General features: G+C 28.8%; 2 protein-coding genes across 2 annotated transcripts; both read left to right on the top strand.

Moving 5' to 3' along the window:
- The first annotated feature begins 641 nt into the window (after window positions 1-641).
- On the top strand, window positions 642-3,553 carry LOC119682537 (rap1 GTPase-GDP dissociation stimulator 1). Its single transcript, XM_038096001.1, has 3 exons — window positions 642-1,550; window positions 1,607-1,993; window positions 2,730-3,553. Exons 1-3 carry the CDS (start codon window positions 941-943, stop codon window positions 3,332-3,334), a joined length of 1,602 nt encoding a protein of 533 aa, XP_037951929.1. The 5' UTR covers window positions 642-940; the 3' UTR covers window positions 3,335-3,553.
- Window positions 3,554-7,594: 4,041 nt separating this feature from the next.
- On the top strand, window positions 7,595-24,091 carry LOC119680840 (protein transport protein Sec24A). Its single transcript, XM_038093838.1, has 15 exons — window positions 7,595-8,078; window positions 17,455-18,268; window positions 18,328-19,232; window positions 19,316-19,418; window positions 19,483-19,609; window positions 19,690-19,799; window positions 19,860-20,091; window positions 20,158-20,315; window positions 21,209-21,434; window positions 21,505-21,758; window positions 21,827-22,195; window positions 22,272-22,483; window positions 22,549-22,646; window positions 23,377-23,515; window positions 23,681-24,091. The coding sequence occupies exons 2-15, from the start codon at window positions 17,483-17,485 to the stop codon at window positions 23,790-23,792; spliced, it is 3,831 nt and encodes a 1,276-aa protein (XP_037949766.1). The 5' UTR covers window positions 7,595-8,078; window positions 17,455-17,482; the 3' UTR covers window positions 23,793-24,091.
- The last annotated feature ends 3,703 nt before the right edge of the window (window positions 24,092-27,794 follow it).

Raw genomic sequence — 27,794 nt, 5'->3', positions numbered from 1 at the left:
TCAGAAGAATGTTAATCCTATGATTCTCAGTTTTGTGGAACATATGTACAAAAATCAGCACCCTTCAGAAGAATGTCAATCGTCTGGTTTTCAGGTGCAGTGATATTTGTAAAACATATAACTGAAAATAGTTTTGTTAATCTTTCCGCGGTATAAAGACTATAATTAAACATGCTGATTTGGTTACTTTTATATGATAGAATATTATCCCCGTCTAGAACTGTTGTTGATCTGGGTTAGAGAAGTACAATGGAGTAAGAATTTCTGATTTTCTATATAACTGAAAACTCCTCATTAGGAGGCTTAATGCTTTTTGATAAATGCTTAATGCTACTGATAAAGTTGGTTACTATTTTAAATCTTTTCAGACAATAGATACTTTTGTAAGTATTCATATAAAATAAGAATCAGTCTAATGTTGAGAGCTTTCATAGCTAGGGAGTTTCTGCAGATAAGTATCGTGTTTATTCAATGATTGATCTAAGATCTGCGTACTGTTCCGTGCGGTTAGTGATTACTCTGAGAAACCCTATATGCTTCTTCTTTTTGTTATAATATATATATAATTTCAAGTATTTACAACTTATGTTATATATTAAATTCTAATTGATATCAAATTTTCTTGTTTCCTTTAGACGAAATTGATGACCTTATAGAAAAATTAAAAACCACCTCCGTGAGTCCCACCAACACCGCAGACACAACCACAACAATATTAAGCGAAATATCTGCCACAAAAGATCCAAAACTCTTCGATAAACATGAACTTGCTGAATTCTTCCTCAGACTCGCAAAATCTGATGATAAAAATATTCGGAAAGAGGCTGCCAAATGTATTGCCGAGATAACAAAGTCTGAAGTGCAACGTAAGAAGTTTACGACACGCGAAGTTATAGAAGAGTTCATAAATTGCCTAAAGAATTTACCAGATGCCGATAATATGGAATTACCCATACAAATTTGTCGCGCTCTGGGTAATATATGTTATTTGAACGATGAGGCAAGAGATATTATATTGGCACTTAAAGGCGATGAGGTATTATTGAAACTCTTGGACATCACAAATGTAACTGATAAAGAAAATGCGTTACAATTCATAAAAGTACGTGGAGGTCTATTATCAAATTATCTACTTGGCGGCGAGGGTTTGGCCAAACGTGCTATGGAGCTTAAAATAATGGAAAAATTGCAAAATATTATAACAATTGGTGTGTCTAATGTGGAGGAGCATGAAGATTTATTATTAAATACATTGCCACTGCTAAGCATACTCACTGAAAATGTTGCCGATTTGAATTTTGATGCGAATCTCAATATTCAATTATCGCGAATCTTAGCTGCTTCTAAAAATCCAGATTTAGCTGAAATGTGCCTTGAACTTTTGCATTATCAGGCGGAAAATGATGATGTGAAATTATTGCTTGCAAAGGACGGTCTTTGTGAGACTATTTACAATCTCTTGGAGAAATATAAAACGCTTGCAAGTACCAATGAAGCCCGTGCTCTTATGAAACTGGCTTGTGAATTAATTGTACTTATACTCACTGGCGGTAATTGTCTTTAAAATTGTTTAATTTGATTTCATTTAATAAATTTTTATTTTTAGATGAGTCAATGCATTTTCTTTACTCAACAACTTTACTTAAAAATATGGAAGATTGGTTGGACTCCAGTGATATTGATTTGCTAACAACAGGTGTATTGGCTTTGGGAAATTTCGCACGTACAGATAGTCATTGCATATATATGGTAGAGAATAAAATAATGAATAAATTGTTGGAAGTTCTGTCGAAGAATAATGGCGTGAAAGATGATGTGCGCCTCCAACATGCCTTGTTGAGTGCTTTACGTAATTTAGTTATACCGAAGCCAAATAAAGGAGCCGTTATACAAGCTGGACTTGTTCAGACTATTTTGCCTATGTTGGAAATTCATCAACCACCTGTAGTCTTCAAACTACTGGGTACATTACGAATGACAGTAGATGGACAAGGTTAGTGGAACACTCATTTATATTATTTCACTTTACGGAAAAGAGTAAATCAGAGGTCGCTATGATGTATACACACACAGTATAGGTAAAAAATTGGTGTTGTGTATTTGTGTATCTTGATATGATAAAAGTTGCAGCGATCTCGGAAGCAGATAACATGAAAGGAATTACATGACGAGTACATGGGTTAAGATGTGGATGGATAATGGCTGAGTAAGGGTAGGGAATGGGGGTGGATTAGAGATGGGTAGTTGGATTATGATTTTTTTGTTATTCACTTTCTTGTCCCATAGAAGATTCAAAAGTATGGAGCTTTCAATTGCATAAAAATTATTATTTAATTATTATCTATCTAATAATTATCTAATGTTAGTTTTTGGGTTCCGAACTCGATAGAGAAGATATTTATCAGTAATCTTTTCAAGTTGTTTTTATAATGAATGCAAGAATTGCATATACTAGTTTCATATATTTATTAAATAGATGGAGTGAATAGTTCTTGTTAGTGTAACCAATGTAAAAAGTTAACAACTTTAAAACTTGAACTTGCAAGAAGTAAGCTATATCGACATATGGTGAAGTATATTGAATTCTTCTTTGAATAACTGCTTGAATTGGGTTCTGATATATATTGACTTATTTTAGAACCCATAATATTTAAGCATTTTTTATATTGAATATAATATATGAATTTATTTGAATTCCATAACACTAACGTTTTTTTTTTCTATTCTAGAAAAACTTGCTTTGGAGCTGTTGAAAAATAAAACTCTTATTGAACAATTGGTCCATTGGAGTAAATCTTCTGATTACGCAGGCGTAACTGGTGAATCACTGCGTTTAATGGCGTGGCTAATTAAACATGCATATTTAACAAAAATCGCTTACATACTGCCACGTAAAGGTGATGTGCCTACGGAGCAACTAGCAGAGAAGCTTCCACCGCTAGACTATGATCGTAGTAGTTTAAAAGAGTTTATTGCGATCGATGGTTCGATTGAAGCAATGGTTGGCATGTTAACATCACAGCACTTAGTAATGCAAAATGAAGCATTGATTGCCTTATGTATTTTATGTGTGGTTTATTTAAATAATGCTGCAGCGTCTGCAGAAGATGCAGTTAATCTACAAGACGCATTTGTAAAATATGAAGTTGGAAAGAAATTATCAGAATTAATAAAGAAATCCTCAGATACAATGACAAAAGAAATTGTAGAAAATTTACAGAACTTTACAAATTTGTTAAAATCATCCGAGAAGTTAGTGGTGCATCTGGAGCAGCATAATATAAATGAGCTATTAAAATCGATACCGATATTAGTAGAATATTGCACACTTTAAGAATAAGTTGATGTGTTGTGAAAGTTTGAGCAAAAGAAAAAAAGCAAAAGTTATGGAAATCGTTAGTAATATTATTGCAAATAAAATTTTGCACATTGTTAATGCTAAGAATGCAATATAAATTCACCTGCAGATTTGTAAAATAAGAAGTACTTTTCAAAATTATAAGTTTAGATTTGTCGAAAATGTGTAAAAAAGGTTTAGGGAAAATATCAAGAACATAAGAAATATTTAAAATTTTAAAAATTGTTAAATTTGTTAGATTTACATTTCATTTATTTATTTAACAGAATAACATTTTTTTTTGTTTATAAGTAATTTGATTAAAATATTAAAAATAATTTTTACATTGACATATTTGTTGCATTTATGTGTTTGTTTAGTGTTGTGACGTGTTTTACATTTATCCTGTATTTTATATACTTTTTACATTTTTTTTTACTAATTTTAAAACCTTGTCAATATTATTAGGATAGTAATTGCAGTAGATTCCATCTTAGAACAACGATTAAGCGTTAGACTTTTTAGTATATAAGTTTATAGAACAAAAATATGAATGAAATAATGTGCTACATTTTTAACAAAATGTTAAATATTTGTAAATTGTTTTTTTATATATATATAAATAAATTATTTATAAACATTGTGAACAATATGAGTTACTAAAAATTTAAGCCCAGGTTAGGTTATAAAAGCCAACCCAAAAATTAATTTAAGTACTTTCGATTTATTCAATATATTTTATTAACAAATAAACTATTTTTTATATTTTGTGTAAAATTACGTGTGCTTAAGTTATATAAATTTCCTATACAAAACAATTCTTTAAAATTTATTATTATCTTTCTGTTTTTTTAACGATGCTTCATATAATTGAATAATAGTCTGGATAAATATTAATTTTTTAGATTTTTTATAATTTATTTACTTAAATTTTTTTATAAGTATAAGGAGGTGCAAGAGAGAAAATTTGAAAAATAAAAATATGTATAAATGCTTTCAGTTATTGATACATAATTAATATAGAATCCAAAGAAAAAAAAATAAGATAAATATTTTCAGTGTTAAATTTATAATTAGTCCAGACTCCAAACAGTGTTTGGATTCTTTATTTGTGTATTAAATAATTTATTTATTTTGAAACTACAATTATTTTTATATAATATATTGATACATATTTGATATAGAATCCGAAAAAAATAATATAAATATTTTTATTGCTAAATTTAAAATTAGTCCAGAATCCAAACTGTATAAAAAAAATTTGTGTATTAAATAATTAATTTATTTTGAAACTATAATTATTTTTGTTTAATATATTAGTTTAAAATAGTATTTAAAACATTTTCAATAATTTTTTTTTTCATATTTCATAGTATGATTCTTTTTTTCTCTAAAAGTAACTACTAACTCAATTGCACTTCTTTATAGTTAATAAAAAATATTTCATTATTTAATATTAATAAAAATGTAGCATTTAATTAATAATTTTTACAAATGATCAAATATATATAAACGCACGTGAAGACACATATTTAAAACATTTAATTATTTTATTAATTAAAACATAAGCACAAATAAAAGCACATAATTTTACTAACGCAACAATATTTTTTCGTTGAACTTATTAAACATTTTATATTTGTAAGATTATTAAACAAATCTGAAATTAAATAACAATCAGCAATATATATATAAAAAAAAGAAACTTTAAAAGAATATGTATTTAAAGTTCTATGAAAATAAAATTTTCAAATTCAATTTTAAAATCGTAGAATTTTATGAATATAAATTTTTTTTTATAATTTGAACAATTTTATTATTAAATATTTATTAAGAAATATATTTAAAATAGCATTTATATATACATATATACATATGAAATTAATTATATACATTAATTTTAAATAATAATTCAAATACAATTTGAAAAATTTTTAATTAAGAAATCAACTTAATGTGAAAGTCACAAGTTAATGAAATTTTTAAAATAATTATAATAAAAAACAAAACAAAACAAAAAAAAACAATATAGTGAAAAAGTTAAAATTTAATTTTATTAATTATTATAAAAATATTCCATAGATGTAGATTTGAAGATTTTATTTCCTACACCCAAGAATGGCTGTGTTCAGACGTCAGTTCGTTTGTTTATCGTCAATAAATATCATTTTTACTTTTTTAGTTGTGAGATTTTTATAGGTCCAGAGTATTTTTCCGAGTTCGACTTTCTCGATAAATTTGCTATACTGAATCTAATTTACCGAGTTTTATTTTTTCATCCAATATAAGATGCCAATTTAGGTATTTCATTCTTATAATCTCATAACATGTTTTCTTAATAACTAAGGATCCCTTAAAATTTTTGTTGGTTTATTACCATAGGTCTAGTATGACTAGGTAACTATAGATCTATTTTAATTGTAGTGCATTCTAGTCTTTAATGATTATAATAACTTTTCGAAATGAATTCAAACCGAATAGGCTTCAAGAACAGAGAAACCAATTAGGTTATGGCAAAATATATTTATTTAAATTATGCTATTATATGAATTAAAGATTATTGATATAAGTTCTTTAAATAATTTGTTAGTATCCCCTTTTATTCTTTTATTCTGTTAATCTCTTTTCTGTCTACATATAATGTTATTATTGTAACTCGCTGGGATCAAGAAAGCAGATAACATGCAAGGATTTATAAGACGAATACATGGGTTAGTATGTGACAGGATAGGGAGGAATTAATTGAGAATGGAGAATATAGATCATAGTGCTTCTGCTGCATTATGATACATTTTCTTTGATTTTTTGTAACCAAATAGTATTAATGGCAATATTTTTTTGTATTGATCTGTACATAATGAAATACAAAAATTTAACTTTAACTTCATATATCGTATATAATAGAAAAACAGTGGATTGTAGAACTGTTTGTACCAACCGTAGATTAAGGAAACACGTACATATCTGCTGGTATAATTTTTTTTTGGGAGCTTGTTAGATTTCCATGTGTTACTACAAAAATAATCGTAGATTAACGCCGTTGATAGATTTTGAGTTAGGAGGTTAATATCAATTGATTATGGAAAGTATTGGATTTATTAATATTAATTTTTTATAGGTTATTTACATTCTGGTGCCAGTTCTATTGCAGTTTATACTATGGCATATAACTCTGTCTGTTGTATACGGAGTCCACATATTGAACTCATTTTCATACCATTCACATTCTTTTTAATAAAAATCATAGTAAAACATTTAAATTGAGAAAAAAATTAGATGTTGGTGATATCATACACTATATATTTCCTAAATTGCTTTACACATGTCAACCGCACATGAATGCTCGAATATAACTCTGCACTTAACATGATATTGGCCATTCGATTACAATAAATATATTAATATTATTATTTAATATTATATGTTATAAATTTCGTCGAGCTTTAGGTCGTGTTTTTAAATTTATATTTTTATATAATAAGTTGTTAACTTAAATATGTGCGAAAAAATATGCGATTAAGGTGCGCTGATTCTGAGCTTCACATTTGACAGAACCCGAGTTCGATTCCTGGTACTTGCAGTCTCAAAAATAATTATTTACGAATAATTAAATACAAGAATTATTTCCAAGACCACTGATAATGGGTATTTGGCAATACTCGAAAAAGCTATATGGTCAGTCGAAAATTAATTAATTAAAATAATATAAAAAATAAAATTTTTGTTGTTGTATTTCATTACTGTTTGAAAAAACCTCTTGTTAACTTATGTAATATATTTTATTAACAGATATTTAATATTATATTTAACATTTAATAGTACTTTACTTTTACTTTTTAATATTAGTAGTATTTTGTTTTAGTACCACGTAATATAATTTAAACATTTACTTATTACTGTGTTTCATATTATTATTTTTAAGCTTTTTCTTATAGATTCATAATTCAAATATTTGATATTTAAAACTGTCAAAATGTTTTTTGAACTACATAAAAAATTTAGCTTGCTACTCTCCACTAGATGGCGCCACAAGCATGTAAATTTGTTTTCATAATAAATAAAATTTGCTACAAAAGAAAATAGTTTTTTATGAGTTATTTTTATTTTTTTATTTTAATCTTTGTAATTACATTATACACTAATAAAATAAAATTGACTATTATATGTAATAATTTTAATATGAAATTAGAATAAGCATTTCAATGTTACCCTGTGTCAAATCACCACGTCAAATTTTCTCTTCCATTTTGCGTCATTTTTCATTCAGTACGTGAAAAGTCCGATTGCTGATTATTGGCGTTGCAAAGTCTTGTGCTGTTGGAATAATTGTGTAGAATTGCGTTAAGATAAATTATATAAAATTATTAACAATTATAAATATTGATATTAATCAATATTAATAAATTAATTAAATAAGTTTGTATATTCGTGTGTGCGAAGTCATTTCGAAGATGTGTAAAATCAACAAAGAAATGTGAAATAAAGATTAAAGTGCAAAATTGATAAAAGAATTTAAGAAATTTCAAATATTAAATAATATTCAAACAAAATTATACAGACATAAGTGCAATATAAAGAAAAGTGAAACGAAAAATTAAAAAAAAAAAAAATTAACTGGGTGCTGGCCAGCTAACTTCTCTCCCATTATATTCATTGTTGCTAATGGAATAGGCATATATTAAAAAATTAAAATAGCCTATAAAAATAAAGTGAAGGAACAAAATTTAATTATTGTTTGCAGGTAATTATAATTTAAAAAAAAAAAAAATTATAATATAGCTTAAAATTAAACATTTATGTGTGCTTAAAAATACAATAAATTCCTAAGAGTCTGCAGTGTAGACAAGATTCATCTGTCGTGTGTGTTTTAATAACATTTTTAAGTACTAAATTTAGCAAAAGTTTAACATTTTACTGATAATTAGGTGATATTGCAATTTTTTAATTAGTTCTCTTTTCACTTTTGCACCGAGAAAATAAAATTAAAAGAAATGTCAAAAATTAATAAACGTCATCTGACATTTGTTTGGCCCGCACGTTAAACTTTGGGCAAAGAAAGCATTCTTCGCTTACTGCTGCGTTGCGCTTCCCCGAATTGTCGTGTCCACTACATGTTACCATGGCTGGGTTTGGGTGGTGAGCTGAAGAGGAGATGTGTCTGCAATGCATAAAATAAGTTTAGAATGAAAGTGCAAATAAAGATAGTAGCAGAAAATATATTGCGTGTTAGCAAATTATTTTTACACTTCATTGTTTACTAATTGAATAATCCTTCCCAAATTTAATTGACAAAAATATACATATATAACATAAATTAATTTATTAATATATGTATATATTGAAATAATTTATATTTATATAAAATTGTAAAGCATTTCTTTAATTTCTCCACTATAACGTGTTCAGCGAGTTTTTTTTTTGTGTTCTAGTTTAATTTTTTTTATGAAGGATTCACACATGAAATCTGAAGCATTTAAATATTTAGAGAATATTTTGAATTTATTTATTGACCTGTTTTTTTTTATAATGGTTTTTATATATTTTTTAATCCGGCTATAGGTCACTTATTGTTAAATAATTCAACGTCTAATATTTTTTATTATATATTCTATATTTCGACTCTCCTTGAGAGTCATCAACAGCATCACGATCTAACATAAATTAATATTACTAAAACTATATCTACGTCATCGTCTGTATGCTATTGTCTATATTGCATATATATTTCGCTATATATTTCCATATTATAGTAAAAATAATTTTTGTGGACTTTTTCAAATTTCTGTAAAGGTTATAAATCAAGTATTTATTTACCTGCTTACGTGTAACCAGTTATTTTCATTAATATATTACTATATTTTACTTATTTAGTTACTTATATTATTTCAGCTTTAGTTTAAAACAACAGCTAAGCGACTTGGTAGACTTTGATTTTAAAGTAAAGTTCAAAAATTCTACATTGCAAGGCCACCCATAAGGTCTCTATTATTATTGTACTTAAATTGTTCCAGACCGTGTGCGAGTTCGAGTAAATTGATGGTAAATTGCGGGAACTAGTAAATTATGTCGGTATGGCAGCGAATGTTGGTATTTACCAGAATTTCAGTAGTGTGAATTATATAAAAATTAGGTAAATTAGGTATTACCAATGTGAACATTTCATAAGATGTTTAATAAAAAAGTAAATTAATTTGAAAACTTTTAACCAAAAATAATAAATAAGTGCAATATTTAAATAAATAAATATTTACATAAGTACAGTGCTAAAAATTCCTAGGAAATATCCATTTACTTTACCTCAATTTACTTGAACTCGCACACGGCCTAAATAACTACTTATGTTACTCTTACGAAAAGTATGTGAAATGTGGTGCTACAATACAATAGTAAAGTTTCGTTAACTACACAATACAGCTTAGGCGATTCTAAGTATAAACATGGACTTTCACGAAAAGAAAGCCTATATTCTAACTCACAGTCAGGTACCTATTAAAGCCTTATCAGCGGTCTGTATTTCATCCAGATTAGTGCAAGAATGTAAGGAATTTATTAATGCACTGAGTGGTCCAAGGTAACACTAGCTTAGGTGACTGAGCATTTCAATATTGTAGGAAATGAGCGCGCAGACGAGCTTGCTAGACTGGGATACCCCTATTTTAATCCCTGCCAGCTACAGTTGGAGGTTGATCTATGAACATTTTTTGCTACAGACAAATAGTGAGTGTCCCAGTGCCACCTTTGCAGTCAGGTCAAGGACTACATGGCCAATCAATTTCAAATGTAGAACCTCTGACCGACCTAATACACAGAAGCAAATAAGATGTATCTAGGTTAATACAGGGCACTGGACCATAGGACGGCATGGAGCTAGGCTTGATCTACCCTGTGGTGTCTGCTACATGCGTGTCTACCGGCTTTCGACGGCTTTCTACTGTTAATTCAAATGAAATTAAAGGGTAATTACTCAACCAAATTGAGAGAGTCTGTAATTTGTACTTCAGCGTTGAATAGTTGTTTTAGATGTCTGGGCCTGAATGTAGACCCAGCCATTATTTGAACAATGACTGCATAACATGTTCACTGAAACTACTGAACTATAGGACGGCATGGAGCTAGGCTTGATCTACCCTGTGGTGTCTGCTATAATGCGTATCTACCGGTTTTTGACTGCTGTCTACTGTTAATTCAAATGAAATTAAAGGGTAATTACTCAACCAAATTGAGAGAGTCTGTAATCTGTACTTCAGCGTTAAATAGTTGTTTTAGATGTCTGGGCCTGAATGTAGACCCGGCCATTATTTAAACCATGACTGCATAACATGTTCACTGAAACTTAGGCATTTTAGGGAGGTTTTCTGTGCTAAAATATAGTCTCTTCCTTAATAATATATAATATAGTTGATATAATATTTATGTTCTTTTCAAGTTTGCAAGTTAATTCAACGTATTTGCCTTTTTTGATTCAATTTAAAATTCAAGAGATAGATAACTCTTTATTTCTTTTAAATTCTTTTTATTTTTATACTATTTGTTGATTTTTAGAAACTTTGATAAGATGTACCTTATATGGTATATCATTTGATTAGTGTTTCAGAATGGTACATGGTACTCTACCATACAAAAAATGTACCAACGGAAATTGGTACGGCTTTTATCAATAGTTTTTCTTTGTTAAAGAATTGGAAGCTTAAATGAAAACCTCTGTTGCGTTACTGATAAAAGAATAATAAAAATAAACTTTAGTACTTTGTATCTCATATAGAAAAATATATTGAAAAAAAAAAAATTACAACTAAAATCACAGAAGAATTGAAGAGACGCACAATTCAAAACATATGTCCATTTTTATAATTGACGAGAAAAATACTCACTCCAATAACCCAGTTCTCTCTTGAAAAAATCAATAAATTTTTCTGATTATTATTATCAATCTTGATATTTATTATTATTTTAATATTTTTTCAGTCCAAATAAACATTTGCTTTTGTTCTGTGCATCAATAAAATACCGTAGCTTTTCTTTATTTACATTTTTTCAATGTAAAATTGTTGACTGTTTTTGGATTTCTTAATTAAAACTATTATGATTCATTGACTTCATAAAAGTAATATTTTTTTTATAACTTTAAAATCCTATTCACATCACTGAGTCATTTATTTATATTTCTAAATTAAATTATTAAATACTTTTAATGTAATTTTTCCCAAAGTAATTTTAATTTCATTTAATTTTATTGATTAAAATAGGTTTGAAATTTGTGAAATTCGCTATAATGTAATGACATTTATTTATTATCTTAAATATTTATTTTAAAAATAAATTCACTTTCAATTTCGATGTGCTTAATTGTAAATGTTTTTTATTTTATCAAATAAACAATTTTTTTTATTTATAGTCTGTTTAATCGAAGATATTTATACCATCAACATTTAAAAAAAATAAATCTAGGTCAACAACATTGATAGCAAAATCATTGACACTGAAAAATGATGAAAATTTAAATATTTATTCCACTTCTCATTTCATGGTTTTTGATTCAAGAGTAGGTTAACTTAATAAGAGTTTTTAAAGCCAAAATACAAAATAAGCTTAACTGTATTCTACGCTTAATTATAAAAATTATTTAGAAGACTCGTTGAAACTTGTAACGAGTCTTCCGTAGAGATGTATGTACTCGTATATAAAAAATTGGTCTGAAGTTTACTTCCTATATAATTTTTTTTTAATATATTCGTAATTAAAAGCTTTCTATATGAACTCAAAACAATCAAGTAGTAAAAGTTTTTTATTCGTACATGATTTACTCTAAATATTAAATTATATACATATTCTTTTTTAATTATTATGTAGAATCTTACTTTCTTTTGTTAATATTTTGTACTTATTACTATAACTTATTAATAGGTTACTTATGAGAACTAGTTTTGATGAAGATCTAAGCAAAGAAACAGAATATGAATTTTTATAAAAATACAATATCTCTGTAATAGTCTTTCACAAAGTGATATAGTTGTTAGTTAGTGATAAAGAGTAGCTAACCTGAAAGAAAAATCCTCGGAAGATCGTAATACCCATGTCTGTCTGTAGAGACAGAAATTCATCTCTGCTTCGAAGCAGGTGAAAAAAACTTGTCAAATTCTTTATGACCGTCCGGTTTTGATCACGGTTAGGAGGACACTGTTAGATCAATCTTAGTAGGAAGTTAGGATGTCCTCAATACCTAAAATTTTGGCTTTTATGTGAAAGGCAGAGTGTGTTTTTTTAACACAAAAGATCAATCATATTCGCAGTGTTCTGCTTCCCAAGAGCCAGTACCACTATTCTTTTCTATTCCATGCTATCTGCATGCATAATTCATGTATGCTTTCTTAACTTATACATACCCGAGAATTAAAAGACCCTACATTGTTAGCACATAAGAAATATATGTATATACTTATAATATATAAATATATTTCCATGTTTTTGGCTAAGATATTTAAGAGATTTTTCTTACATTTCAGAGCATTCTACAGCTTCAGTTTACAAAATTTATGCTTTTAGTAATAATAAGGGTATGTTCCACACTTTACTGCTTCCCGTTATTTGTGTCATCATGGAAGAAGTTCCATGGATCTTATACACTATCTTATTATGTGAAGTTGGCTCTAATATTAGATAAAGCAAAAAAGGCACTCAAGATTATTTACTATTTCGAACCGGTACACGTATTCATGCGTTTTCAAGGATGTTTATCCATACCCAGATAGAAATTGAGCCAATTAAAATTCAAGTCTTCAGGTCTGATGATTTTTTTTTGTCTGATCATACAACTGTTTTGAATATTTCCAAGTAATCATTATCAGTGTTCTATGGAATTATTTACAAGTGTAATGAGAAAAAATAATTAAAATTTTATAGAAAAAGTATAATAGCACCTATTCAGCAAAAAGTAGAGTTTGATTTATTTGAGTAATTATTATTTTGTTAGTTAGGGTGTCATAAGAAACTGTACATGGATTTCTCATAAATAAATCGATATAGAACATTTGCATTACCTAAATATTCTCTCTGTATTATAATCAATAGAATTGGTTTTCTTCCAATTATTAGAAATATCACCTGTCGTATTTGTATTACTCCATCCTTTGTTTATTTTATTTCTTTGACATATGATACGTTTAATTTCTTGCCCCATTAAAATCTATAAAATTGAAATATTTATAAAACATGTTCTTATTGTTTTTTCCGAGTTCATATTTCTTTGTTGAATAAATAAGAACGCATTTATTATTTATAATGTAAACTTTATCTTGCAACGACCCTTGATTTGAGTCGATATTTAATTGTACACAAAGAAACACTCAATAAGTAGATATTCTTAAGTAAATATGCGAGTTGAGTACAAAATAGAATCAACACACCTTGAATTCATAGACCTGTAAATATTTAATAGTAAATAACGTTACATTTTCATAACAACAAATAGGAATAGAACTGCCTACTTTAGTGCATGTGCTCTACTTGTTGACCTACAAACTCGTAATCAATTGTAAAATTATAATAAAAACTAGGCCATTTACCTCTTCTATCCACATGCGGAAAAAGTATATAACAGAAAAGTATAGAATTAACTCAAGCCGTTTGTTATACCCTTCCCACATAGTTTAAGAACAGTATATTAACTTTGTTATGATATTTGCATTGAAGTCAAGTGAAGACGCTGTACAATTTTTATTTTAATCAGTTTGACAAGTTTTATTGATCTTTTTGTTTTATAGGCCCTTATTGTTTTATAGGGCTGTAAATTTTTTTTAAATATTTTGTTATAATTTAATACAATTTGTTTAACTAACGTTCAATATGGACAAGGCACTTAGAAGGAGAAGTACAGATTAGTTTACTTAGAAGGAGAAGTGCAAATTAGTTTTCCAAGCACACTGTAAACATTTCTGGAGAATTTGTTGTTATTGCATTGTGGGACGTTGGGACAGCGCACCGTCTCGAGCGTCGTTAAAGGTAGAGTGGCTTTCGTTCGCATAACTATATCGCTTGTTAATGCAAGCAGCTTATTTAGCTTTGTTGTTATAAATGCTAGTACCTCGAAATAAATTTGGTTTTGTAAAGAGCTACTCACCAATTTCAAGGATAATGTGCCGGTCACCCCTTTGCTTTGAAGTCTCACCATAAGAATGGAATGCGAGTCAAACACATTATTCAAGGACTAAAGGGACCATAAGTTGGTGGTAATCCTGAAGGAAATTATAAAGTAAATATTAGGATCTTATATATATATAATATATTTAAAAAATATCTTAATATTTCATTGAGAATCCTTCAATTTTACCTATGTACATATAATAGACATATAGGAGTAAGCACAAGGTTTTGACTAGAACGTCCTATATAAAGAATGTACTTTTTAACATACATTAATTTTTTGTTCAGTCATTGTTTCAGCAACTAAACAAGTTAAACTAGACATTTTTATAAAATATTTGTATAATAGGTTATAATTTGGGATTTTCTTCCATTAAACGAATATTCCAGAACAGATACTTAAATACTTTTGTTGCTGACCGCTGATGTTGTTAAGCAATATAGCAGCAAAAGATTCCACATGAATCCTTTGTCTAAGGATATTTAAGGATATCAAATATTTTAAAAGTTAAAAAAATTAATTCATATACAACTAAATGTTAATATGTGAAAGGTATGTGGTATGTAAGGGTATGACTAAGTCGATAGTCCCAAACACAATTTCAGTTATTATTCTAATTTCTATTTATTTATATTTGCATATTTATCTGTCATTTTTTATAACTCAGCTTGGACACGTAACATGTTTCGTATGTTTATAAATATTTTTATTAGTATTATAGTATTATATGAATTCAAATCAAATCCAGTTCAGGACAATTAATAGTTTTATATAATATATTCTGTTTAAAAATTTTTTGTTTAACAATTCTTTACTCATATTTTCAAAACTAAGCAGTTCTAATTGTATAATAACTGCTTTATGTTATCATTATTTGGACCTAATATACTCTTTATACTAGCTGATGTGTTCAATACGTTAATGTTAGTTACTTTGAGTTATGAAAGCAATAAGTAATTTAGAAGTCTACATTCAAATCTATTAAAGCAATTAAATACTTCTATTTATTTTACATTAAATAACTTCAAAAAATTAGTCATTCCGTAATGCGCTTACTATTCAATACTTTATAAACTTCTCTTGACTTCTAATGCCTAATGTCTAATGTACTGCAGCTCAGTTTAAGGTAATTGGAGAGAATGTGTTCAGATATTTCAATATCAACAGATAAAAGCAATAGATAATGTTGTAATGTTCTCTAATAGGCTTGTTTTGTAGAGATGGTACTAGAATTTTAATATCCTTTCTGTTCAGTGTAAGAAGTCTATTTGAGTCGCGGGCATGGGCGTACACAGTCATATCAATTTTTTCGACTTTCTGCTACTTTTCTGTAAGGATAACTTAATAGTACATATATGATAGATGTTTTAAAATTCGCTAGCCATGATTTCGCCGGTTACAAGATGTGTCTTTTCTTATGACACCACACAACACCTGCTCTTTTGATTAATTTCGACCTTGTCTTTATTATTTTTTTAAACAAATGTGAAATCGAGTAGCAGTAACTTACAATGAATGATATCATTGTAATTCCACTAAATTCACAGCATTATCTTTTTTGTCGTCAATCTAGGCTTTGTAACGGTTTATAATATTTTTTTTTTCTTTTGAAGAAAAATAGATATCAGTTATGTCAGTTTCATAAAATGACCATAGATATTGTTATTGTTACTATGTTTTCTATTGCTCCATTATTCTTGGTAAAACATATTTGATTTTCATAACTTTGGAACTATAAAATTTTAACAGAAGTTGTGAGGTTAGTCGTTTAAGACGTTCACTTGTGCGGTGCTGAAAGCGCTTTAAAAATGTATCGAGCTTTCTATTATGAAGTTCTCGTGTTACATAGACTTTTAAATTGAGTTAAAAACAATTTAACCCATTTACTCAATCTATAAGGGTCATTAGACTATCATAAATTTGCATATATGTATGATAAAATATGATACCTCAAAAGAAATTTAACTGAATATTCAATACTAAGTAATGTGAAATTAGAAATTATGTTTTAAAAGATTAGTCGCTGGAGGAATTAGTCAATTCTCTTATGATTTATACCTGTTACCTGAAGAAATTTACAGGCGACCAAATAATGTTGTAACATTCAAGGCGTTTCCATACTATCCACATCAACAATTTCTATTTTTATAAAATACGACAGATTAAGATATGTGAAAAGTGAATTAATAATAAAGTTTTATATTAAATATTAGATATATCGAAAATAATTTTATAGTTTTCATTATAAAATTGAAATTTCATTTTTCCACTGCAGTAGTTACTTCAAAAATGGAAAATAGTATTCACATTAAATGAGTACTATAATATTTTCAACAATCGTTCCAGTTTAATAATTTAAAAGACTTTACTTTATACATATAATTTCTCACAGAAATATTCAATTTAAATTAAATTAAATTTACCTCAATTTTCGTTTTGCATGAGAAGTCAAATTTATAATTTAAAACTGTATGAATGAGTATAAATCTGTAATTTTATGTAAATAAATTATAAAGTGTTAACCAATATTTTTTACTTATATTTTATTGGCAATGGGTAAAAATTCAAGTATTTGTGCTACTAAATTGTTTTTTTTTTGTTATTCACGAACGTTCAATGTCAGTCAATGGCTTTAAAATAACCAAAAATTTGATGCCCTTCATTGTGAGTCATCAAAATTTAAACGAAAAATGTCTCTTCTCAGATAAACTGATAAGATTTGAATTCTTATCAATTAACGTGCTTTCAAGAAATGTTTTACCATAATTATGTAAAGCATAGTCTTCCGCCGTCTGTGTTACGGTAAGTTAAAGTACTAAACAGGGCCATCTTTGGGTGTTGTTAATGAGTAAATTACATATAAATTACCATTGGAATTAATATTATATAAAATGTAAATATTTTTAAGAAAAACAGCATATTGTATAGTATTCATTCATTAAATATTGAAATCTAATTTTTATTTTACTGCTTACAGATTAAAGTCTATGTACTAAAGAGAAAAAATGTCAAATTATACAAATACAAATTATGGGCCTCCGCCTATGGGGCATTTGCATGCTGCAAATGGATTACCACAAGCAAGTAACCTGCAACAACAACCCCCACAATTTGTACAGCAGCAACAACAGATTTTACAACAGAAGCAATTATTGCAACAACCACCAAATCAGCAGCAACAACAATTACCAAGTTCAGTACCTACGCCAATAATGAACAGTAATATTAGTAAATTTATGCCGCCAACAACAGCAACTTCGAATTATGTTGCACCGCCGACTGTCTTAAATACTTCATTGAGTTCGCATACAAACGCAATGCAACCACCTGCTCCCAGCAATTTACCTGCACACTTACGGCCGCCAATGATGAATGGTCCAATGCAAGGAATACCGCAAACGAATGGAGGTATTAGTGCTAACTCTTCCCGGACAGCATCACCTTCATTACAATCATTAAACATGCATCAACCACCACAACAACAGCAAAACCAACTCCAACAACAACAACAACCACAGAACATCCAACATCAGCACTTACAGCAACAACAACCACAAAGTGTTCCACCAACTTTTCCACCCACATCAGCTCCGCCATCTACTACAATACCAACAACAATACCTGAAAACAACTTGAGTGGAAGTATGCAAAATTTAAATCTTAATCGTGTAAATGGTACAGGCACCATGTCGCAAGCTCCGTTGCCACCTTCAATAAATACTAACGCTGCTCTAAATACTAATCCACTTTTGCATTCACAACCACAAATTCAGCCGCAACTTCAGCAACAGGTAAATAATAACATATTTATTTTTTGCTATAATTTATTTTAATATTATTTATATTTTAGAATACAAAACCTCCTATATTTAATGCATCACAACCAATGCTGCCTCCTCCGAGGTTTGCAAATAAAACTTCCGAAAATATTCAAAAACCACCTAGTAGTAGTAGTATGCCGTACAATCCAACGGCCACAAATGATTCACAAAATGTGCTATCTAACGCGTTAAATCCAACAACACAAACTATTACACCTTATGGAATATCAACAGCACCGTTGATGATGCGCCCACCACTAACTCAACCGCAGTCGTTTCCTTCACAACTTCCAAATGTAAACAATACGAGTGGAATTCCTCCAACTTCGGGGTCTGTTGCAGTTCAACAGAATCAAATAAATAATAATAACCAACAACAAAAATATTCCCAGTTGCAACAAAAGCAACAATATCCTCAGCCACAACAGCAACAGCAACCACAACAACAACAATATCCTCAGCTACCACAGCAACAACAGCAGCAACAACCACCACAACAACTCCAACAGCAATATCCACAAACTGCACCGACAGCAGTGCGTAAAGCAATGTACCCTCCTACAGCGGGTCAATTGCCTCCAATGCCAATGCAAACACCAACGCAAACTCAAGAACAATTTCAGACCCAACCTTATTCACAAGCTTACCATCAACAAGGACAAGCAAAACCTTCGCAACCAGGCATGTTTAACGGGCAACCTACTACTGGACCTTTGCAATATCAAAGCCAGCAACAACCACAACAACAATACTCTGGGGCAGCTAATCCATATAATCAATCAATGAATGTTACTCAACATGGTTTTAGTAGATTATGGGGTCAAGACACAATAGATCTAATGCAGAATCGTCACATTTTGACACCAGCTACGATAGCACCTCCAAAAATTATACTACATAATCAATTTCATGAATCTATAAATTGTAATCCAAAGTAAGTATTATATATATTGCTACGATTAACATATCATTAGATTGATTCAATTAATAAATAAATTTTTTGTTTATAATTTACAGCATTATGCGTTGCACGATAGCAAAAATACCGGAAAGTCAGTCATTACTACAAAAATCGAGATTACCATTGGGTATTTTAATCCATCCATTCCGAGACATTAATGTAAGTTATATTTTTATTATAAATTTTGTATTGCAATATACAATGATGAGAATTTTCAATATAGAGCCTGCCAGTTATACAGTGTCCAAATATAGTGCGATGTCGGCTCTGTCGAACTTACATAAATCCATTTGCATACTTCGTCGATAGTAAAATGTGGAAGTGTAATCTCTGCTACAGAGTTAATGAATGTAAATATTTCATCTACAAAATATATTTTCCCTATCAATAATTAGTTTAAAATTATATTTTAATTATATATTCAATTTAGTGCCTGATGATTTCCAATTTGATCCGGCAACTAAAACTTATGGCGATGTAACGCGTCGACCGGAAGTACGTTCAAGTACAATTGAATTCATAGCACCGTCTGAATATATGGTATGTAACATTTTTTAATTTAAATACAACATCTTATAATAATAAAATTTTTTGTTACAGCTACGTCCACCTCAGCCAGCAATTTATTTATTTCTTTTTGATGTATCAATTATTGCACAACAAACGGGTTACTTGGAAAATGCTTGTGATGTGCTAAATAAACAATTGGAAAGCATGCCAGGTGATGCACGTACCCAAGTAGGCTTCATTGCTTATAATAGTCAGGTGCATTTCTATAGCATGGCTGATACTTATAATCAACCACATGAAATGACTTTGCTGGATATTGATGGTAAGATATAGCATTATACAGTTCTACAATTGTACGCTTTTGTTAATTTTTTTATAAATTTTTTAGATCCGTTCTTACCACGTCCAGATAATTTGCTTGTTAATTTAAAAGAATGTAAAGAACTTGTAAAAGATTTATTAACTCAACTGCCAACAAGGTTTGCCGATTCGCATGATAGTGGTTCAGCTATGGGTGCTGCATTGCAAGTTGCTTTTAAATTGATGGTAAATAATATATTTTTTGAATTATTAGCTGAATAATAGTTGCTTCTGGTCATGGGATAGATATAGACATAAATGAGGAATAAATATATAGCTTTAAATAGTAAAGAAATAATAGAAATAAATAGATAGCAGTTTGTTTAATTTGATATTAGATAGTTTAATTAGCTACCGTCAAATCAAATAATTTGTAACGACAGTTTTCCTTCTTCTTAGTAAGGAAAACTTTTTACGTGTCTTTGTTGTTATATTTGCATTGTACAATACACGTAAAAGTATATATGCAGTATAATTAAATTAGATATCATAGTTATCGGTAGTGTATGAAGTCAAATGAGGTATGTCCAATTCTATTATGTAGTCCCTGTAAGCCAAGAGTCTGTCGTTTCCTACACCCATATCCAACCTAACTCATGTATTCTTGCTATAAACATTTGTTAAATAAAAGCGAAACTGTCTCTTAATAATACCTGGGTTAAGACTATACTCAGATTTTTGGTGTAGTCTTAACTTTAATTTCTAGAGTCTGCGTTCTGGCCCTAGTAACTCTGTTCTTTTTTGAAAGTACTTATCAGTTAAATTTCAGAAATACTTGTACTTATAAATTAGTTGATCTATATTAGTGACCAAATTATGTGAAAGATGCAGTATCTATTACATATATATACATATATCGTATATACAATATATCGTATATACAATATATCGTATATACAATATATCGTATATACAATATATCGTATATACAATATATGTTATTGTATATAACATATATCTTTTAATGGCTCGTATTATTTATATTACTTAACAATGTAACTACTTTTCTATTCTTATTTTACTTTTATTAAATAATTTGTATGAATTTAATAAATAACTTTAATTCATTTTATGTGCAGCAAGCAACTGGTGGTCGTGTTACTGTATTCCAAACGTGCCTTCCAAACAAGGGACCTGGTTCACTAGAACCACGTGAAGATCCAAATAATCGTTCAGCAAAGGATGTAGCGCATTTAAATCCAGCTACCGATTTTTATAAACGTTTTGCTTTAGAGTGTTCTGGCTATCAAGTAGCTGTTGACTTGTTTTTGTTAAATCAGCAGTATAGTGACATGGCGACAATATGTACGTATTAAAATAACATAAATATAAGTTATAAGTAAAATAATTAATAAACCCACATTTCTATCTTTAGCTGGTATCAGTAAATATAGTGGAGGTTGTGTTCATCATTTCCCTCTTTACCAAAAAACCAAACCTCAATATGTGGACTCATTTAAGCAATGTTTCAAGAGATATTTAACTCGAAAAATTGGTTTTGAAGCAGTGATGCGCATACGATGCACACGAGGATTGCAAGTGCATACATTCCATGGCAATTTCTTTGTCCGTTCTACAGATTTACTCTCTTTACCCAATGTTAATCCTGACGCTGGGTATGGCATGCAAGTAAGTATATAAATTTAAATAACAATTTAACATTTATAAAAAATCTGCTAATTAATTTGTCTCTATAGATTTCTTATGAAGAAACTTTGAACGATGTCAAAACTGTTTGCTTTCAAGCTGCGTTATTGTATACTAATAGTGAAGGTGAGCGGCGTATACGAGTGCATACTATTTGTTTGCCAGTGACTGGTTCATTACCGGAAATTATGCATGCTGCGGATACAGAAGCAATTATAAGTTTACTTGCTAAAATGGCAGTTGATCGTTCAATTACATCAAATCTATCTGATGCAAGAGACGCATTTATAAACGCCACTGTAGATATATTAAATGCATTTAAAATAGCACAAAACTTACCAGCCGGGCAAACAGGCCAACTAATTGTACCAAGAAGTTTGGCATTGTTACCAATGTACATTTTGGCATTGCTCAAACATGTAAGTTATATAAATTAGTTATATATAAATATAAACAATAAGGTATACTTATATATTTTTTTTTGTACCATTTTAGCCTGCATTCCGTATAGGCACAAGTACTAGACTTGATGATCGGGTTCATGCAATGGATTGTATGAAAACGTTGCCATTGGATCAGTTAATGAAATATATATATCCACAATTCTATCACTTAGATGTGCTATTCTATAATGTGCAAAATTCTAATGATGACGATGAAGAAGAAGAATTACCCAATGTTCCGCGCTTACAGTTATCCGCAGAATTGTAAGTTTAAGTTAGAGTGAAATTAATTTTTGCTTATAATAATTATTATTTTGTTTTTTCTAAAGTTTGGACTCGAGGTCAATGTTTCTATTGGATTGTGGTTTATTAATTATTTTATATGTTGGACTGAATGTACCGTCGAAGATACTGGAAAACACTTTAGGTTGGTATGATAATATTAACAATATAATATATTTTTATCAGGACTTTTCTCTAAAAACGAACCCATTCAAAGGTTCACTTATAGGAAAGGTTTCTATATTTTTATACCAAAACTTTAGTTATAAAAATTAATCGTTTAAAATGAACTACAAATTGACTATAAACAAAATTTTTTTTGTCTATGGCAACACTATTTGTAAATCGAAACTTTTTCTGTTACAAATCGGAATTTTCTTTCATATATTATATATGTACTTATAAACAATGAATAGTTGATTCAAAGGTACAAACAAGTGGAAAAATTGTGTCTACCTAAAATAGATATATTGCCATAGTACAAAAAATTACTCATAATTAAGGACTTGACCAAGTTTAAAGACTTGTCAAGTTGATTTACTACCACTTAAAGTGGAAGGCAAGTTGCTGTTGTTGTTGTAATCCGCTAGGATTTGCTTGTAAAATTCCTTTGGGGGATAGTAAACATCACTTAATCGTAGAGATTGTGCCTTTCAGCCTTGTCCTTTTGGGAACTTTTCTAATCTACGCATGAACAAAGCTGGTCTGTATTATAACAACTGGTTATTATATGAGCTCAAATGGGCTTTGGCGCACTTGGCTGCAGTTACAACTCTTATTTAAAAACTATTGTTTTTTTAAAATAATTTTTGTATTATATACTTTTCTTTTGAATATATTATATTTATTTTTGTTTCTTTTTATTATGATTTTAGGTATTAAATCGACTGCTGAATTGCCTGACTATGTATATGGTTTACCAAATGTTAATAGCAGCGAAAACGAATCTTTAAAACAGTTTATTTTAAAGTTGAATGATGAAAAACCTTATCAGCCAGTTGTACAGATAATTAGGTATGTTGCATAGATGTACTTCATCTTTATATCATCTTTAATTTTAAAACATTATTTATATATGTTGTTGCTGTTAGTGCAAACAACATAACTAAATTTACTTATAAAAATTGATTTGGTATAACTATTATAAAAAAATTTAATTTGATGTTCTTTTTTAATTAGGGATACGAGTACTGCTAAACCTCAATTTATTGAAAAATTAGTCGATGATCGAAGTGAATCTAGTTTATCATATTACGAATTTTTGCAACATATAAGGACTCAAGTTAAATAGTATCATATAAGTAAAAAATAAATTAATAACTATTTCGAGTAGGTGAGTATACCAACTCTGATTAGAAACTAATCAGTTCAATAAGAATATAGTTAAATGCGTAGTCAAAGAAATAATTCTACATAAAATCTATACTGGAATTTAAAAAACAAAATCCAAATTAATATAATCAATTTTACATATATGTTAGATATAAATAGCATAGATTCAGTGCTTTTTTAAACACTATGTTAAAGATAATTATATCTATGTATGGATACTTTGCAGCATCTGTAATTGTATAATAATGCAAAAATATAAAAATAATGCAAAAAAACAAAAAAAAAAACAAAAACAAATCATAACGAAGAATTGTAATTTAAATTCTATTTTATATCTCTATTGTTATTTCCTGTATTTTTAAGTAGTTCTTGTCTTTTAAGCGATTTGCTTTTAATTCTCTATGTGATTGTTATTTTTTTCATCTCTGTGAAAATAATTTTGCAATAAATATATTTTTGTTAAATTAAAATATAATAAAAAATGCTTTAAAATTCTCAAAATCTTTACTGAAAATTTTAGCGATTTATTTTGTTTTTATTTATCGTATAATGAAGATAATATATATATTGTAATGAAAAAAAAAAAAACTAAAATTATATAAAGTAGTTAAAATTCAAAAACAATTAATAAGTAAAATTGTTACATTTTATTTCTAGTATAGGCAGATGTGTGGTTATTTTTAATAATTTACGTTTATAGTACATTTTGCAAAATAACTTCAGTGCTGTTATTCAATTTTATTTTGATTAGTTTATATATGAATATATGAATAAGAGTAATATATGTGGTAAAATTTATGGTATGGAATATCAAGTTTAAAATAATAAAACATATATGATATAATAATATATCTAATATACCGTTTTAATTCTGATTATATGTATATAAATTTATGCACATAACCTCCTGTTGTGTGTTATATGTGAAAGTAAAATTTTTAGTCTGAACATAAAAATTTTCAATTTTAAGTATAATAGTTATTTAATATGCAATAATTTTTAATAAGCATATTATGTATAATTTCAATTTGAGATACTATATATATCTTAATACATTTTAAAGTATATTATTGTGGATAAAATCTAAATTTTACTAAATTAATGAATAATATTTATGCATATATGAATAAAAATAAAATATTAAATATAAAACTCTTGTTACATTGATTAATTTATTATATAAAGAGATTTTTCGAACAGTAGTGAACTACAACAACAAAAATTTATTTTTTATATTATTTTAATTAATTAAAAAACAGCTGTTTCGAGTATTGCCAAATACCAATCATCAGTGGTCTTGGAAATAATTTTTGTATTTAATTATTCGTAAATAATTATTTTTGAGACTGCAAGTACCAGGAATGGAACTCGGATCCTGCCAAATGTGAAGCTCAGAATCAGCGCATTTAATTTATTATAGAATTTTTTTTTCTGTCATTAAGAGGAATTCTAATCTGTATAGAAAAGGAGGTAATAGTAATTTCACTTTAATCTATTTAATCTTTTGGGCTGATTATACATTTGTTTCGAATACAGTCAAATATCTGTCACCAGTAGTCTTTGGAAACCCTTATTGATTTAATTTCTTTATATTGTGAATATAATTTTTCCAATTGTGAATATAATTTGTATATAATTTGTCCAATTATACGTAGAATAATTTATTTGAGATAAATATTGTAATAACATACCTATATTGAAAGAAAGAATCCATTATAATTGATGATCTAAAGAACAGAAGAGGACAATGTGTTAATGGTCGAAAGTAGTTCAATAGCTTTCATTATTTTTAATATTATAGATTTGGACCAAAGAATATAATTTCAGAGACAGAAAATTTAAAATTTATAAATTATATAATATAATATAACTTCAACTGTAATGTAACTGTTTAAACTTGAAGTATAGATGCATAGAAAAAGTATGATGTTTTGCGAAGTATATTTTTTTTTTTTGACAGTTGGTGGAAGCATCGAAAGCGACTTGAACCTTATAAACCACCTCTTAGAAATGAATGGCGAAGATTTCCACAGCATTGTGAAAACTTCATTCCAGTAATCAGGAGAGAGAGGAGAAAAAATAGACTTAGTACCTAGCGAGCTAGATTTATCTAAGCCAGAAAGCAAGGGCGTACATTAGGGAAATTGGGTTATGAAGAAGCGGGTGAGGTTAGAGCAGATAAGCGGGAACGAGGTAGCGGTAAACTTTGTGACGGGTCACGAAAGCCGCGGTTATATAGGGGAATGGAATGGAGGTTACGGTCCCACTCATCGAGGTAGTGGGACAGAACAAGATCTTCAGGAAGGGTTATAGGGGGGAGGTTGTGAAACCGGGTGAGGTAACTACGAGCGAGTGTCAATAGAGTGAAGTAAATAGAGTGAATATCATAAATAAGGCATTATCCTTCATTTAAAATAACTTTCCTCTCTCGGACTCTCTCGATTATATCATATTTGGAGAACTCCATTGTAATACGAACTTGGAAGAACTTTTGGTTTAAATTAATTAGTTGTAAGTTCCGATATATGCTCGTTGTCAGAAATGGATCCTGCGCAGTTGAAGTTAATGTATTATTAAACAACGATAATTGGAACAAGAATAATAGAATTTCAATAACTTAAACATTATTTGGATGACTCATGTATATATGGTAAAAAGTCATTTATTCTTTTGTATGTGATCAGAATTTCAATATCTTTATTTCAAGAATTTTAAAACATTTTTTGGAAATTTCAACTGTTTTGTTCGATGGAGATCTATATAGCGGGATATAAGAAAGAATTTACAATTCTTAATACATAGCTAAAGATATAGTGGGACGAAATGAGAGCGAAAATAGGAAACATTTTTTGATATAAGAGAGAATCTGTCTTAATTGAAACTAGCTTAGTTTGAGAGAAAGAAATCTGATCACTACAATGCATTAGGGCATGATAACAAATGATTAAAGTAATTGAGATTAGACTCGCAGTTAGGGCACTTATTGGGAATTAACACGCTTATGTGTAACAAGTAACTTTAGTATTTGGCTATACTCTAACCACAGTTGGGCAAGAACAGCATAAGGAATGAGGAATTCAGCTCTTTTGCATGTGTACTCGACTGTTAAAGCTTCTGCACCATACAGCAAAACAGGTACGATAAGAGACTTTCGTTTGTCGAGAGAGGGTTTTATTTCTCAATTCGCTATTTAGTCAGAAGTAACATCTGTTGGCAAGAGTGATACCGCGTTGAATTTCGAGGCTGACATATATTTTTGGTGCTTACGCTGGTTCCCAAATAAATAAAGTCTTTCACAACTTCGAACTTAAAATTGTCAACAGTGACGTGAGTCGTAATACGGTTAGGAAATTTGTTTGTTGGCAGGAAGTACTCTGGCTTGTTCTCATTTGCCACAAGACTCAATGAGTGCTTCTGAGAATATGTGGAATAAGTAACAGTTGTCTTCGATTCTAAATATTGATGTTCGCAATAGCGCGTAACTTATAAACCAAAACCCCCTTAAACCTAAAGTGAAATTCGTGTCTGTATTCTGCTCTCGATCACTTGAAGTCACCTTTTGTTTATCCGTAAGACCATTCTCAAAAGTCTCACTGATTGAATAACTATTTATCTTACAAATAATATAAACACAAATGATTCTGTAACATATTGAATTAAAAATTTAATATACAATATTTTATTTTTAACCTTGACACTTATAAATTTCTCTATTTACATAAATAAATTATCACACATACATATTCTATAAGCGCACAAGCATTCACCAACTAACATTTTTACGGAAAATTACATCACTTAATTATATTTATAGGCAATTACACGTGAAGTCGCTACTGCAGTGACCTGAGTTATGACCCATATTTTTACAGTAGAGTATGCAGTTTAGATGAGTTCCAATTTCATCGCAGAACACAAATATGGGCTTGGATTTTCCTTGCACTTTGGAATTGTCCTCGAA

Source organism: Teleopsis dalmanni, chromosome 2 (genome assembly GCF_002237135.1).
Source record: "Teleopsis dalmanni isolate 2A chromosome 2, ASM223713v2, whole genome shotgun sequence".
Classification (NCBI taxonomy): Eukaryota; Metazoa; Arthropoda; class Insecta; order Diptera; family Diopsidae; genus Teleopsis; species Teleopsis dalmanni.
Note: the sequence above shows the minus strand (reverse complement) of the source record. Positions and strands in the feature narration are given on the sequence as shown.

What these genes read in the sequence shown, in the direction of transcription:
- LOC119682537 (XM_038096001.1), top strand. Translation starts at nt 941, where the DNA reads ATGGAATTACCCATACAAATTTGTCGCGCTCTGGGTAATATATGTTAT. An exon ending in TGTACTTATACTCACTGGCG is followed by an intron (nt 1,551 to 1,606) that starts GTAATTGTCTTT and finishes TTTTATTTTTAG; the next exon opens with ATGAGTCAATGCATTTTCTT. An exon ending in AATGACAGTAGATGGACAAG is followed by an intron (nt 1,994 to 2,729) that starts GTTAGTGGAACA and finishes TTTCTATTCTAG; the next exon opens with AAAAACTTGCTTTGGAGCTG.
- LOC119680840 (XM_038093838.1), top strand. Translation starts at nt 17,483, where the DNA reads ATGTCAAATTATACAAATACAAATTATGGGCCTCCGCCTATGGGGCAT. An exon ending in GACTTTGCTGGATATTGATG is followed by an intron (nt 20,092 to 20,157) that starts GTAAGATATAGC and finishes TAAATTTTTTAG; the next exon opens with ATCCGTTCTTACCACGTCCA. An exon ending in AAGTTGCTTTTAAATTGATG is followed by an intron (nt 20,316 to 21,208) that starts GTAAATAATATA and finishes TTTTATGTGCAG; the next exon opens with CAAGCAACTGGTGGTCGTGT.